Raw genomic sequence first — 16,961 nt, forward strand, 5'->3', positions numbered from 1 at the left:
TGGTTGGAGGGGGAGTTCATCGATTGTTTACCAACGTCGTCGCCGTGATGCTGTTACGGCTGCTGTTGAAGATGATGAAGAGGATGTCAATCCTTTGATTATGGATCCTCGCCCCTTGTCTGAGTATGGTGAGGTTCTTTATACTATGTATGAAGTGTTGGATCAGCTCTCCTAGGTTGTTTGTGTTGTAACCGGTACTACTTTTATTTTGAAGGAACACTTGCTGTGTTCTTTGTAAATTTTTGCTTTAAAGTGCTTTCTGTTGCACTTGATAATGTAAATTTTTGATGCACTTTGTGCATGCAAGCTTTGGTTGCTTTCAGTTAGGGTTTGGATTACAATATGTTGCATATGTTTAATTGCTTTGAATAGGTAGAGCGAATAAGGATGGTATTGTGCTCATGTGTGAACGTTTGTCTAAAAATGCGGGAGGTTATGCCCTTTTTAGACTGTTCATGAGGTGTACAATTTTTACCATATTGTTTTCGCGTATACCAAAAGCATTATATGCAATTTGTAACAAACAGTAAATAAGTAAAGATGATACTTGTATTAATTGGGCGCAAGGCCGATAATACAAAGGATAATAAAGAGATACATTGCCTGTGTACCTAGATTTTTGTGGGAAGGTTTGACTTATATGTAACACCTGCGCAACTGTTGCGCGTTCCAGGTGTGGGGAACTAGCGTCCCATCAAGTCGCTTTAGGGTGTACGCCCCCTTGCCTAAGACCTCATTGATGATGTATGGTCCCTCCCATTTTGGCGCTAATTTTCCTGGTTTTTCCGCGTTGGAGGCTTCATTGTTGCGCAAGACAAAGTCACCAGGAACAAATGTGCATACGCGGACACGCGCGTTGTAGTATCTTTCGAGTTTGGATTTGTACCTTGCTTCTGCGACGACGACATTCTCGCGCCTTTCTTCGAGAAGGTCCAAGTCCATTCTTCGTTCTTGCTCATTGTTTTGGTTTTCTAAGGCGAGCATGCGCGGTGATGGGAGACCAATTTCAGCTGGAATTACCGCTGCAGAGCCGTAGACAAGACTGAATGGGGTTTCTCCCGTGCTAGTCTTTGGCATGGTACGGTGGGCCCATAAGATGCTGGGGAGTTCATCAACCCATCCTCTGCGCGCTGTCCCAAGTCGCGCTTTGATGCCGTCGACTATTTGCTTGTTAATACTCTCGACTTGGCCATTTGCTTGTGGGTGTGACACGGAGGCAAAGCTGTGCTCGATCTTCATTTCCTTGAACCATTTCTGAAGGTCTTCCGAGGCAAAATTGGTGCCGTTGTCGGAGATGATGCGCAATGGTAATCCGAATCTACAAATAATATGTTCCCATATAAATTTGCCAATTACCATTGCTGTTGTGGAGGCTAGTGCCTTGGCTTCAACTCATTTTGTGAAATAGTCGACTGCTACAATGATGAATTTTACTGCGCCTGGCGCGTCAGGAAATGGGCCAACGAGATCGATGCCCCATTGTTGGAAAGGCCAGGCGGAAGTGACCGGTACGAGTGGATTTTTTGGTCGAAGAGTTTTTGGCGCGTGGCATTGACAAGCTGTACATCTCCGTAATAATTCTACTGCGTCCACGTGCATTCCCGACCAATAGTATCCTGCGCTCATTATTTTTGCCACAACCATGCGCGGCCCTGCGTGTATTCCACATAATCCCTCATGGATTTCTCGGACCAAGTATTGCGCATCTGTTTTGCCGACACAACGTAGCAATGGTCCCATAAATGACTTCCGGTACAGAACGCCATCCGCCATTTCATAGTTTATTGCCTTGTGTTGGAGTTTTCGAGCTTCTGCCTTTCCTTCTGGGAGTTTCCCATGTTGCAGGTATAAAATGATCGGAGACATCCAGGACGGATTCCTGATTTCTATAACGTTCACTTGTTTAAGATGAACAGAAGGATTGGATAATACCTCGATGCGCACTTCTTTTGCTAAGTGCTTGAAGCTGGTGGCTGCCAATTTGCTTAGTGCATCTGCGTGCTTATTTTCGCTTCTGTTTATATGGTTAACCTTGAACGTCTGAAATTGGCTGATTAACATCCGCGCTTGTTCAAGGTATAAAGCCATGGCTTCTCCTTTTGCATCATAGTGCCCGTTAACCTGCTCGGCCACTAGTTTTGAATCGACGTTAGCTTCAAGGTTTCTTACCCCCATTTTAAGCGCTAAGCGGATACCTGCTAAGAACGCTTCATACTCTGCTTCATTGTTTGTGCTTCGGAAATCAAGGCGTATGGCATAGGTAAGTTCGTGATCATCGGGACTGACTAATCGAAAACCTGCACCTGCTCCGTCGTCATTGGAAGCTCCATCTGTGTGTAGAGTCCAGACTCTATCGTCGAAAACAGGAATAGGGTTCTGGATTGCTTCGCACTCTTGAACTTTGTCGTTGGGAACTTCTGTGGCAAAGTCCTCTAAAACTTGCCCTTTGATTGCTGGTCTTAGTCTGTACAGGATATTGTATCCTCCCAGCTCGATAGCCCATTTAGCCAATCTTCCCGCTACGTCGGGTTTGGATAAGATTTGACCTAAATGGTAATTGGTGAGAACTGTTATGACGTGTCCCGAGAAATACCGATGTAAGCGCCTTGATGCATGTACTAATGCTAGGACCAGCTTTTCTATCATTGAGTAGCGGGTTTCTGGTCCGGTGAGCATCTTGCTTATATAGTAAATTGGAGTCTGAACGTTTTCTCTCTCCACCATTAATACTGCACCAACCGCTACTTCCGCAGTAGATAAATATAAGATCAGTGGTTCTTTTTCTCGTGGTGCTGTTAGTGTTGGCAACTGAATTAGACATTCCTTCATTTGTTTGAAGGCTGCTTCTGCTTCTGGTGTCCATTGGAAGTGGGTTTTCTTGGCGCAGTTTCGTAGTGTACTGATGAATGGGTAAGATTTTGCCGCATGATTTGCCAAGATTCTATTCAAGGCTGCTAAGCGTCCGGCGAGTCTTTGCATTTCTTTTATTGTTGCAGGTGATGGCATTAGCTGTATGGCCTGCACTTTTTCTGGATTTACTTTAAACCCATCTTGTGTGACTATGAAACCTTGAAATTTCCCTTCTTCCATCCCGAAGGAACATTTCGTTGGGTTAAGCTTTAAGTTTACACTGCGCAATGAGTCGAATGTGCGTTGAATGTTTGCCAACATTGTTTCTTCCTCATGACTCATGATGACGAGGCCATCCATGTAGACCTCGACTGTTTTACCAATGTCTCCTCTGAAGACTGTGTCCATTAATCGTTGGTACGTTGCGCCTGCGTTGTGCAAGCCGAAGGGCATTTTTGTGTAACAGAAGATGCCCTTGTCTGTGCGGAATGCAGTCTTATCCTCGTCTTCTTCTTTCATCTGGACCTGATGATAATCCTTGTAACAATCAAGGAAACACTTCCATCAAGATGATGCTAGAGAGTCAACTTTTTTGCCTATCTCAGGAAGCGCATAGCAATCTTTTGGGCATGCTTTATTCAGGTCTTTGAAGTCGACGCACATTCTCCATCCGCCACTGTGTTTTTGTACCATTACTGGGTTGGCAACCCATGTATGGTATTGAACTTCGCGCAAGATTCTGGCATTAAGTAGCTCTGTTACTTGCTCGTCCATGGCTTTTGCCTTCTCTTCGCTAAAGCTGCGTCTCCCCTGTGCAACAGGTTCTGCTGAGGGTCGGATGTTCAGAGAATGTTGTGCTACGTCGCGCGGAACTCCAGTCATATCTGCTGGGCACCAGGAGAATATGTCTTTATTATTGGATAGCAATTTTTTTAATTGTAGTTGTGTTGCTGGTGAAATGGCGTGGCCAAGCAGGATGGTCTATTCTGGATAATTGTTGTTCAGAACCCATTTCTCCGGCTCGTTTGATGTTGAGGGTTTGGCCACCTTTGCTGGTGGCTCGTCATCCACGTACATGACTTCCTTGCTTGAGTATAAGATTGCTACTCTGGTTTCTGTTGGAAATCCGCACGTAGCATGCGGGATAGAAGTGATCATGCTGAATTCTCTTTGCGACCTTCTGCCGAGCAGGACATCATGGCGTGATGTTGCCGGCATGACCATGAAATTCACTATGACTGTTCGCGAATGCTCACCATCAGATAAAGTCACAGGAAAAGCTATTTGCCCTAATAGGAATACAGCTTCATTAAAAAATCCGGTGAGAGGGAAATCCACCGGTTCTAGACGTGCTTTGTCTTCTGTATCAAGCTGTTTGAAGCATTGCTCATATATGATGTCCATCGAGCTTCCCGGATCTATAAACATATAGTCCATCCGGTAATGGCCGAAGATGCCAGTAATAATTACTGGTCGTTCTTCCTGAGGGCCTCCGGGAACAACAGGAAATACGACTTGCTGTTCCCTCCACTGTTGATCATGGTGTCGTTTGTTTGTCCTCCGTGAGGGGCCTCCTTGCACCATGTATGTTTGTTTTGATTCGTCTGTCTCTGATTTTGGGGTTACCCTGGTATAACTGTTAGATTGGATGTCCCACTGATAAGGTATCGATGGGTCCAATACTACAGTATCAAGCGTTCCACTGGTTCCTCGCAGAGTACCAGATCTGGTGTTTGGGGACTCAGATCAGTAAATCTGTGAGGAAATTTGGTTTAAAGCAATTTGGCATCTGTCGAACCAGTATTCTAGGGCCCTTTCTATGAATTGAGCTGAGGAACTCTTTTCGTCTGAGTGACTTTCACTTTTGTTAATTCCCATGATTCCGTCGATCTGATTATTCTGGGTTGTAGAACCCTTGAATTCAGGTCGAGGATTTGATGGGTGTGATGATGAATTCTTTGTCATGAAAAAACAGAGAATGAAGGAAACTGAATCAAAACGAGATAAAACTGGTAGAATAGAGAAAATCGGTGGGCGCCAATGAAGAAACTCTAGATAAACGAACGGAATCGAGATATCTAGGGGGTTTGGATCTGCATAAAAAGGGTTTGTTCTCTCTCGTTTGATTCGACGTTACCAACCTTCTTCTCTGATAAACTCTGCAAAACAAAGCACCGTTAGCCTCGTCAAGGGGAGAAAGGGGTTCTCTCCTTGACCTGACTCCGACGTGAGAATAAGTATGTGTTTATGAAGAAGAAGAAGTATTGAAGAAGTGTGTGTGTCTTTAATTTCATACCTGAATTGTTCTCATATTTATAGCCGAGAGTTTTGGGCGGGAAAACCTGTTGGTGAAAGGTTAACGGAAGATGCTAACCCTGTGAGCGGCTACATTTCCTTCCGTTAAGTTTCTTGATCCGCCGTGAGTGCACACGGATCGTGATTTAGATCTATGGCTAGGGGTTTGCCACATTGCCACGTGGAAAGTGATCAAATGGAGGTTTCTCTCCAATTGCATGCTATCGATGTGATTTCAGGGGAGCCTGAGATGGTGACACGTGGCCAGACGGTTATAACCATCTGGTGGTGCACGATTGGGTCCTTCTAGAAGATTACTGCTGTTAACTGGTGTGACTCCTTATCGTGTGGAGTCAGCTAAATAAATCCCAAGTCTGGGTATTTATCCAGCGGGAGATGCTTATCTCAGGAATTTCATCCTTTGCTTATAGAGGAAAGCGCAGGGCTTTATGATTCCCTTTTGGGCGCGCGAGTGTTGTCTGCTATCTGTCTTTTAAGCCTTCTTTGTAGCACCAGCGCACGGCCGCGCAAGGTCAAAAAAGCAGTTGAGAGACGAGGTTGTGGTATGGTCCTAAGTACTTGTTACAAAGTTTTTTAGGACCTTACCCCTTCAACATTTGACATTTGACTATACATAAACATTTTTACATTGATGGTTTGTTTTGGTAAGTGATTTAAATAACGAGGCGTGTGTAATAAGATAAAAGCATGGTGGATACGCCACTGGTACTTCCTATATATAAGTGCTTTTATAGTATTACATATCGTAGCGTTATTTAAACCATTTCAGTATTTGACTTATTTCATTTTACACAAATAACATATTTTCACTAAACATTTGTTTTACAAAACAAATTATTTCATACAAACTCATTTTTACTTGGTTATTCATTTAACCTTACATTATTCTTTACATATCATCTATTTTAATCATCGCTTTTCAAATGACTTTTAAAAGAAAACATTTTACAAGGATCATGACTAACTTTTCTTAAACATTTTTCTTTAAACTTATAAGTCATGAATCCTAAATCAACAAAACCTATGTATCTCACATGCATTTTTATGCTGACGTACCTATTTTCACATGTGTTTCAGGAAATGATGCATAGGATTGATCAAGATACACTTAGGCGGACTTGGGCCTTAGTGACAATAAAAGATGCAAGACTAGTTAATTATGTTATGTTTCTTTGTTGTTAAGACATTGTAACTTCTTTTGATTCAATAAAACAAAACTTCAATTTCCATGTGTTATGAAACAATGATTCTGTTACAACACTCCCCGACGATTCCACCACGATTTGTTGTTTTACGTGGTCGGGGTGTGACAGGGTAGAGTTCCGTTGTGGAGGGACTATGTACTCGATCTTAATCGCACAATTTGGGGCAATTGTCGGGTTGTACTTGGAAGAGGATGCTGGAGATGAAGAGAACACCGGCGGTCTCCGCGAGATTCCAGAAAATCAACGCCAAGCTGCTTGGGCTCAGATCGGGGAGGGCAACTATAACCCGAGCCGAACTAAGAGCACAATGTTGAGGGACCCTCTCTATCGTTACATCCACAGGGTTCTCAGCTACTCTCTCTGCCAGAGACACGACAGTGGTGGTGTTGTAGGGTTACGTGATCTTCTAGTCCTCCATTGCATTCACAACCGTGTTAACCTCGATGTTCCATACCTGCTACTCCGAAACATGCACTTGAACCAACTTGCTACACCCCCGACTTCTATCCTGTTTGGAGGGTGGATTTACCGCCTTTTCAAACACTTTGTGCCAAGGATACCGAGGTCCTTTCAAAAAGGACCGTGGTCAGGAAAAGTGGACATGGTCATTTGCCGCTCCATGAACTTGATCTATGAAGCGGATGACGGGACAGACAGTTTTCAAACAGTTCAAGGGCATGCATGGAAGGTTATAGAGGTGTCACACCCCGACCACGAAGAACATACAAAACGTGGTGGAAACGTCGGGGAGTGTTGTAACATGAATTGAAGTTTCGTTTTATTAAGCAAACATGAAAGTTCACATTGTTTTAAACAAGAACCAAAGAGTACATAACATAAATTAACTAGTTCTTGTCTCGTTTTAAGTCACTAAGGCATGCATTGAAGTTTCGTTTTATTAATCAAACATGAAAGTTCACATTGTTTTAAACAAGAACCAAAGAGTACATAACATAAATTAACTAGTTCTTGTCTCGTTTTAAGTCACTAAGGCACAAGTCCGCCTAAGTATGTCTTGATAAGTCCTATGTATCATCTCCTGAAAATACATGTGAAAATAGGTACGTCAGCATAAAAATGCCTGTGAGATACATAGGTTTTGTGAAAACAGAATTCATGACTTATGTTTGAGAAAATGTTTAGTCATGAACCTTGTAATTTGCTTTGTCTTGTAAATCATTTGAAAAACGATAAGATCAGATGATATGTATAAATAAGAGAATAATGTATGGTTAAATGAATAACCATGTAAAATGAGTTTGTATAAGATAAGTTGTTTGTTAAATCAATGTCTTGTGAAAAGTGTGTTATTTGTATAAAATGTTATATGTCTCAAATTGAAATGATTCAAATAACGCTACGATATGTAATACCATACAAACACTTATATATATAGGAAGTACCAGCGGCGTATCCACCATGCTTGTATCATATTACACACGCCTCGTTACTTAGATCACGTACTCAAACCAAACCATCAAGATGAAATGTTTAACAATTGTAGAAATGTTTATGTATAGTCAAATGTCTATTGTCAAATGTAAATCATGTCAACAGATACAACTGGTTCACACGGTTCAATGGTTACAAACGGTTCATATAATCAAAGGGTTAAGACGGTTCACATAGTCAAATGGTTTCAACGGTTCAAAATGTAGTATAATGTGTTCATATGCTGGATGAGCATATGCAACAGAAATGCAATGTAAAACAAGGTACTAAGTATGCACACAATGGGCGTACGTAGCATGAAATGTATTGTAAAGTGATGTACTAAGTATGCACACAATGGGCATACATAGCATAAAATGTAATGAAATCATGTACTATAAATGTACTAATGAACATAGCAATTATATGATGTGAAAACAGGAAAGCATGAAAGTAACGAGTAGGCACATGTGTTTTACCCCAAAATAGTTTGGAAAACAGTAAAAGAGGGGTCTATGTACTCACCTGAGGTTGCTTAGAAGTCCTTGTGTAATAATCACACAATGTTAGAGATCACGGAATATCAAACGACACCTAGTATAGGTAACTATGTTAATATACCGGACCTAAATCAGAGGATTGGATAGGATGCGGGTTCGTAAACCAAACGAGTATGGAGACTCGTGTAATATGGTTTAACAAAGCCCACATGCTAAAGTGAAACTTAACCAAAGTGCTTACGACCAGTTTTGGTAGCTTATGCTACCTTAACGCGCCGTTCGCGTAAAACGCGCTTGGAACGCCTAACGTCGTGACCATAAGGCATAACCTCGGAAGGTTATTCCCTATACAACTATGGTCACCTAATGTGTTTGGTCGGATCCTAAGGATCGACCAAATGGGTCGGGTTCGAAAGTATAAGCGATTATTTAGATCGCTTACCTTACGACCCTATATAAGCACTAAACCCAAAAGTGACAAGCTAAGCATGTTAGAACATGCTTAACTAAGTTTAGAAAACAGGTTTGGTATCAAAACAAACGGTTTTGATACCTATGAGTAGTTTGGTTACAAAATACGCAAGAATGCACATTTTGGCCGAAACTACGACTCGTCACTGAGCCTAGATAACGTGGTGATCAGTAGGTGTAGTCACTAGGGACTATAACCATCGCGATCACGCTCACGTTATGAAGTTCAAATGAACTTCGTGTTGACCATAAGCTGGTGAACACAGAAAGTCAAACATAGTTTGACTTTAGGACAAGAAAGCGATAAAAGAACGAAAGAACACTTACGAAGGGTCCCCGAAAGCTAATCTCGATCCAGGAGCTCAGGTATGAAGCAAAGGCCTCAACTTAGAGCTTTAGATCAGATTTTGTGGGTTTTAACCAAAATGGGGGGGGGGGTATTTATAGTAAAAGCAAGACCGTTAGGATCGTTTCTTGAATATCGTGCCATGATCTAATCCGTACACTTGTCGCAAAGTTGTGGTGGCTTATTTTGCCCCCACCATAGGGATTTGACAAGTGGCATTGCCCTTTGGAGGTTTCTAAGGGCTGTTAATAGTTGAAAAATGACTTTTGCTAATCAGAAGGGGCCTCGCGTGACGCCAAGGAAGCTAGGTGTCACGCTAAGGTCCCCCTGTTCAGCAAACACTTTCCAATGTTTTCATTTCAGTCCCCGTTGTGTATTAAGGCCATTTCCGACATGTTTAAGGCTCGTCAAGCCATTTTCAAGGCCCTAAAATGATGCCTAAACATTGTGGACATGAAACATGCTAAAAAATATGCCGGATGTTGGTTCTTTTGGCCGTACGATCGCGATGTTCGCTTGATTACGACGGAATGCGCATAAGCGCGAAAAACGATCCAAATTGCGCGACAAATGGATTTTTCTCATGCCAAACACTAAGGCATAATATTATAATGCTTACATAAATTTTTGGATGTCCGGATGTATTCAGAACGTAAGTTATGCGCGAAAGTGCAAACTTATGCACTTTTTGACACTTTTAGTCCCTGAATGATCCAAAAGTTTATTTTAGCACACCGAACACCTCAAAGCCTATTTCTAAGCTATGTAAAGAATTTTTAAGGTGTGTTTAACTTATGGTCATGTTCCGGAATGTCTGTTACAGTTCAAATTGGCATACTTTCGCAGTTTGTCAAATTTAGTCCCTGTAAGCGATTTAACTTGATTTTGCCATACCAAAGCCTTCAAAACTTATTTCTAAGTTATGTAAAGGTTATTTAAGGTATGTTAAGCCTATTTCACTATTCCAGAGTGTTTGTTGCATTAAACTGGTTATATTTACGCATCAGCGCGCGTATAACCTTCTAGAAAGCGATTTAGAGCTTGAAATCAATCAAGAGTTGATATGTGCAAAAGATACACATTTTTATACAGATCCCAAGTATGAAATACAATATTTCATTGGCTTGGTATTTGTTTGATGGTCTCAGTGACCCAGGTGTCACAAGAGGCTCTCGTCCTACATGCTCCACACATCCGTCCTCCTCCCCAGTACCTCTACCAGCCCCATGGTGATCCGGGTCAATCCTCCTCTCAAGGAGGTGGTTTTCCTAACTTTCAAAGCTTACATGATTTATTGCAGGAAAATCTTATGTGCACTAGGAACACCTATAACATGGCCAGCAACACATTCGCCCAGGTCGGAGTAATAGAAAGGAATATCTCCGACATGCAGGATGATATTGGAAACATCCGGGAGTATATGGCGGGCCATGGAGGGGATGATGATGATGATGATGAAGACGAGGACATGGATTGAGCGGGAGGAGTTGGAGGTAGCATCATACGGTTGGAGGTCTCACAGGTTAACCCCTTTATCTCATGAACAATTTACTACCCTTAACACTTTTTAATTTTCTTCATTTCTTTTCTTTTTAACTTGTGATGTGGATGATGAAAATTTGGTAAATTAGGATGTTTGTTATTGTTTGGTGTGGTATTTATTAGTAAAACAGGTACCTACGAGGCTTAAAGCACTAAACATTAGTGCTACTAAAGCCGGGACAGCAGAACCGAAAGCAGAAACCTGTTTTAAATGTTTGCAGATTGTCCACACGGGGTCTTGCCCACCCGATACGCCCCGGTGTCCACCGCCCAGACCTACTGTTTGTCTAATTTTTGCAGACTTTTGCTCAACACGGGGTTGTGTCCACCAGACACGCCCCCATGTCCACCTTCTGTAAGTTCTCGTTACTGGCACTCTGACCACGGGGCCGTGCTCATCCGACACGGGGCCGTGTCCAAATGCCCAGTAATATAAAATTTTTTTAACACACCTTTTTACACATTCAATCAACCTAAAAACTTATTTTTGGGACACATTGAGGACAATGTGTATTTTAAGTGTGGGGGGATGCTAAAACCTTGAATTTTGTAAGTCCTAATTGCAAGCCTTACACAAAACTCTATTGGAACCGCTAAACACCCCAAATTTTTCAAAAACTTTTCATTTTTTTCTAATTGTCTTGGTTTAAATTGGGAATAACAAGTTCTAAAAAGGTTATATTTTTACAAATTTACAACCGATAGCGTCGTGATAAAAAGAACCAACATAAGAAAATTATGAAACGGCATGACAAATCTAGTTAAAATTTGATTATATATATACTTGATCACATTAAAAACCCATTCCCACAAAAAGTGAGTTTTGAGCCTTTAATTGAGCATACAAATACATATCTTAAAACTAAATTCTCATTTTTCTTTTCTTGTGTGAATAGCCGCTTAGTTTCTTACGACTCTAGAACTTGCCATGACGATACATTACCGGTCTTTACCAACTTAAACCTATGTAAGTAAATGATGGAGGCATTAGGACTAACCATTTTTCTTTCAACACCATTATTTTTCTTTTTTTTTTTACCACCTACCCAAAATCCCCCTAGTTAACCCCGTTGAGCCTAAACCTTTTCATTTCTAACCCATAAAACAAACACCCTTTACCTACCAAAAGACCCTTTTTCATTTTAAACCCTTTATTTTAGTAAAAAGCTCGGTCTTCATTTGACATTCCTTACTAAAAAAAATGATGAAGTCTAGCAATAAACAAGCAAGTTCCTCAAAAGAAACTTTGTTTGAAAAATGTTTCGTTTGAATAAAAAGTCACAAAAATAAAAAGTTTTATGAAAACCGACGCTTTTTACGCCTTTCGCCCTTTTCTACTAACCACTAACCCAAAACCACCTACCTTTAACCCAAGCCTAACCCTTCCCCAAGTCCTCTTGATATTTACAAAGGTTTATAGTTAAAAAAGAGGATGATTGATTGCTTGGAAAGCATATGGTAGAAGTAAGTTCCATGCCGGTCTCGAGTGTTTCACAAAAATACATCTTCGTCTGAGTGTTGAGTGATATCCCGTGAGGTATGTGAAATTGTATATAAATGGAATTTTAAAGAGGCATGTTATGCCCAAATAAGTAATTTCTCTTATGAAACGTTCTAAATAATCATAACGAATAGGATTGCAAATAACATAAAAATAAACCCTAAATAAAGACCTTGGAATCCTGACACTTAAGACAAGCCCAAAAACTTCTCTTCTAGCCATTCCATTTGGGCGTGTAAGCCACATTATAAAGAGTTTTGCTTGAGGACAAGCAAAGATTCAAGTGTGGGGGTATTTGATGTGTGTAAAATGCAACATATAAATTACATCAAATGAGGCATAAAACTAACCCTTTTTTAGTACTAATGTTAGAAAAAGTGTGCTTTTGTCTTCCTTTTGTATTTTCAGGATTAAATGAGCGCAAATAGACGAAAGAAGCAAAAATACAGCTAAATCTAACATAAATACAAGAAAAGGAATAAACGTGGCATGCCCGACCCCTCGACATCATCTTCCCCAGCAAAAACAAGATATCAGAAGGCTGAACACGCCCCGTACCCAGCGGACACGGGGGCGTGCCCAAGTGTCTGCAGAAAAGACAAAGTTGTAGAAGCTTCTATTTCCCAACACGGGGGCGTGCCCAGCTCCACACGACCGTGGTCAACACTAAGATTCACAGAATCCAAGCAAATCTTGATAGTACAGATAAGCTTCTGCACACGGGGTCGTGCCCAGCGGACACGTGGGCATGGTCAACTAATCTAGACAAACTGCAATTAATGAAGAAAGAGAAAGTGGATGGGCACGGGGCCGTGTCCGGGCTTCTGTGCAGGCTATAAATATAGGTGCTTGGTTCACTTCAAAGGCATCCATTGGCAAACCACCTCTCTCGCACTTCACCCACACTCCACCACCATCACAACACCTACATCCACCACCATGATCCATCTCCATCATAGAGTGTGTGTAGAAGTCTCGGGATCCAAGATTGATAGTAAGAGTTCTTGACAATCAAAGGCCATGTTTACCTAAGTCTCTTACATCACTTGGTGAAGACAAGCATTTAGTGTAATACTTTTGTTTTTAATCTTTTCGCACTTTTTATTTGGTTTTGTATTAATGACTTTAATAACTAGTTTCTTATGTTGAAGGTGAAACTTCCTTATCATTTGTCTGTGGTGTCTTGGCGTTATTTTACTGTCTATATAAAATAAAAGATTTACACCATTTATTTCTCTACGGTCTATATAGAGATATGTTGGCTACCTGGTCGGGGGTTAAGGGAATGGTTTGGTAAGGTTCTTGCCTTGTTCAGTGTATAGATCCTACAAGGACCTGGGTCAAGCTTACTAGGACCTCCTTCAATACCCACTGGTATTGGATGGCGGGGGTGCGAATGGCTTGATCCCCTCATATGTAAACTACTATTAATGCATTAACCCAGCTACTTGGGATTGTATCCCTGCTGACTCGAACCACTTAGCCGAGGGTAACGTCACCTTCAAAAGAGGGGCCTACCACATTACGCATTAATAACCTAATTAATTATCTTTCAATAATCCAACCCTTTAGGATTGTATCCTTGCTGACTCAAACTACTGGGTTGAGGGTAACGTCACCTTCAAAAGCGAGGCCTACTACTATAACTAAGATAATCTCTTAAAAAGTGCAAAAGTGCAGAAAACATCAAAGGTTACACCTAAAGGCAAGTCGGATCCAAGTGATTCATCTTGTCTATCTGTTTTATTTTTATTTTTTATTTTCAGCATTTTTAGTTTTTATTTTCTTGTTTAAAACCTTTTTCTAAAATTTTGATTTGATTAGACGTTGAGTATAAACCGGTACTAAAAGATCTTGTGTCCTTGGACGATCTCGATATCTTACCAACGCTATACTACGCTCACAATGGGTGCACTTGCCCATATGTGTGTTTAGTGTTAGTAGAATATCGTGTTTTATAAATTTAAAACTTGACTAAAGTGTTAACAGGGGCTAAAAATATACATAAAAATTATATCACACTTGGCACGCATCAATTTTGTCAAAGAGGAAGAGAAAATCGAAACAGGTTCAAACACTCAGTTTGTTAACCAGATTTTGAAAAATCCCACGAATGCTTCATCATCTTCGACCTGTCAAGAGGAACGTCCAAAGAATGCTGCGAAAGTTTGCAAATGTTATAAGTGTCCGGATGACAAGAGTAAATCCCATATTGATCCTGATCAAAAGAAACCTTTTGTTGAAAAACCGCAAAATGAAACAGTTAATGTTGAAAAGAAAAACGGTAAAAATCTGAAGGTTGAGAAAAACAAAGTGATTAAACAAGAAGTAAAACCAGTTGTTAAAACAAATGTTAAATCACAACAAAATCAGGATCATGGGGAGAAACCAGTTATTATTAATCGTGGTGAAGGATCTGAAAGTTCATCTCAAAGACATGATACTCGTGAGAAAACCCCTCACAGATGACAAAATCATGTTACTTTCCAAACACATGAGAATGACCAACGTTCTGGAGGTTCGAACAACAACTATGTTAAACCTCATGCACAGAACAGGTTCGTGAATGACTGAAATACGTCACCCCCCTGATTTTCAAATCAAAGACAGCATTCAGATAATCATCCACGATCATTCTCATGACATGATGATACTCCTAGATTTGGTAGGAATTTTGAGCCTCCCAGGAATCAAAATTACGGTTACCAAAACTATGGGAGCCGAGGTTATGGAAACTCGAGTTATACCAACAGATCGTCAACTCCGTATAATCAACAATTTGCGGGGAGTCATTCCAACAATTTCCGAAATGGAAATGGAGGACACAGAGGCGATGATGGTCATTTCAAAGAGGTTTCTTATGTTGACGAATCGGGACGACCCAAGACCATCATGGCTTGTGATGTCTGTCGTTAGTGACATGCAAAAACCGAAATAAACTAGTAGCTAGAGTAAGTCGGATATCGAACCAAAGGAGGATTGTGGAAAGTGTTGTAATGAAAAGTATTAATTAACTACTATAGAAAAAAATAAAGCTCAGTTGTGTGTTTGATTGATTAAGAGAATTATCTAAGTTAACGAACAAAAACTAAGATTTGAATCAATAGGTGAGAAAATGGTTCCTCCAGATTTCAGGTTTTGCAGTTAGTTTCAACTATGTGTTTAATCGTGACCTACATAGACATAGGTGTTAATTTTGATTAACTAATTGCGATAACCAACGACTAAGTACTCCGGTCAATACATAACTGGAGGTTATCGAATGATTATCAATTACAATTTACAAACCCTAACCCCATCTCAAATATATCCCAATTACTAGAACTCTCGGGAACTGAATGCTTAGAAATTAAGGTTTAAATAAACGCAATTGTTTACAATCAATGAATCAAAACAAAGGTGAAAAGCATCGAATGCTTAGATCACCAAGTTAAACGATTGTCACAATCACATAAAATTGTCTAACTTACAAAAACCTTCCATCCGAAGGAAACCATAAAAGTACTAGCCGCTCATCGCGAAAGATTGATCGTCAAAGGCTTGAACCACGGTTGAAAACCCTCTCTCTCTTCGTGCCCCCCTTTTGCCGTCGGAGATGATGATAGATTTTTCTTGTGATGATGATGTGTTGTTTTCTTTTGTTGTTGCCTTCTGTCACGGCTCCCAAAAAAAAGTCCAGCCCAAGTTCAAGATGTCGGCCCACTACCTGTAGTCCACGTGATGATGATTGACTTTTTAAAACCCTTGTTCACGTTGATCTCTATGTCAGCCGCCAAAATATGAAGCCCACATGATATTGTTCTTGTTATCGGCCCAATCCAAAGAATAAAAAGGTTTCCTATGTGTGATCATGTGATCCTATTATCGGCCCAACAAGAAGTCTGCTTGTGTGTTCATATCCCAAGAAGTCTGCATGTATATAATAATGATGATGATGTATGTTGATGTTTTCTTTCTCCTCGATGTCTGCATGTATATTAAAGTTGTTGATTTATTTTCCTCAAACCTTTTCACATGTGCCGCCAATAATTCCCTTACATGTGCTCGGCTGCATGTGTTCTTTGTGTATATAATGTTTGATGATGGATGATGTCAACTCCCAAAAAGTCCACGTGAGTCTCTCTTGTTCTTGTGATGGCTCACCTCCCAATTCGTGTGCCGTCTATCAACCCGATCCAAAACAAATAATTGTTGTTGGCCCACTTAAAAATTCATGATGTTTAGTGATGTAATTTGTGTAACCATGTGCGGCCCAATCAACATAATCCAACAGGCCCACTTTCACATGCATATCCTTCCAAAAAGTCAGCCCATGTCAGCTATGTCAACCGCCAATATGTATCCCACTTGTGATTTTTGTGACCCCAAAAAGAACAAAGAATATATTGATGATAAAATTGATGTCTCCTTCACGTGACTTTTGATATGTGCAAATGATGGCTCCAATAAAAACTCCAACGGTCACGTGTGAGGTTGTGATGATGATCATGTTTTTGTCTGCCAACTATCAAGTCAGCGCCTCCAAATAAAAGTTCACATAACTCCCTTTTTAATGTTCCAACATGTGCGTTACTTCTTAATTCCAACCGTAGCCTGCGGATTAATACCGTAAGTTACGGTTCGTAAATTATGTTTCTTGATCCTTTCTCCAGCCGTAGGTTACGTTTTCAATCCATAAGCTACGTCTTGTAGCTGTTGATTTAATACTCAACTTTATTTCAACTTTTAGCAAATGACATCATTACTTTCACATCTCTCGCACTTCTAAGGTAGCATTCGGTCCGAAACAATCCCAAAAA

General features: G+C 40.6%; 1 protein-coding gene across 1 annotated transcript; it reads right to left on the bottom strand.

Annotated features, from left to right (window-relative positions):
- Positions 1-1,392: 1,392 nt before the first annotated feature.
- LOC110924576 lies at positions 1,393-3,258 on the bottom strand. The gene has a single exon (XM_022168573.1). It carries the CDS (start codon positions 3,256-3,258, stop codon positions 1,393-1,395), a length of 1,866 nt encoding a protein of 621 aa, XP_022024265.1.
- Positions 3,259-16,961: the final 13,703 nt, after the last annotated feature.

The sequence above is a fragment of the Helianthus annuus genome, chromosome 2 (genome assembly GCF_002127325.2).
Source record: "Helianthus annuus cultivar XRQ/B chromosome 2, HanXRQr2.0-SUNRISE, whole genome shotgun sequence".
Taxonomy (NCBI): Eukaryota; Viridiplantae; Streptophyta; class Magnoliopsida; order Asterales; family Asteraceae; genus Helianthus; species Helianthus annuus.

What these genes read in the sequence shown, in the direction of transcription:
- LOC110924576 (XM_022168573.1), bottom strand. Translation starts at nt 3,258, where the DNA reads ATGGACACAGTCTTCAGAGGAGACATTGGTAAAACAGTCGAGGTCTAC.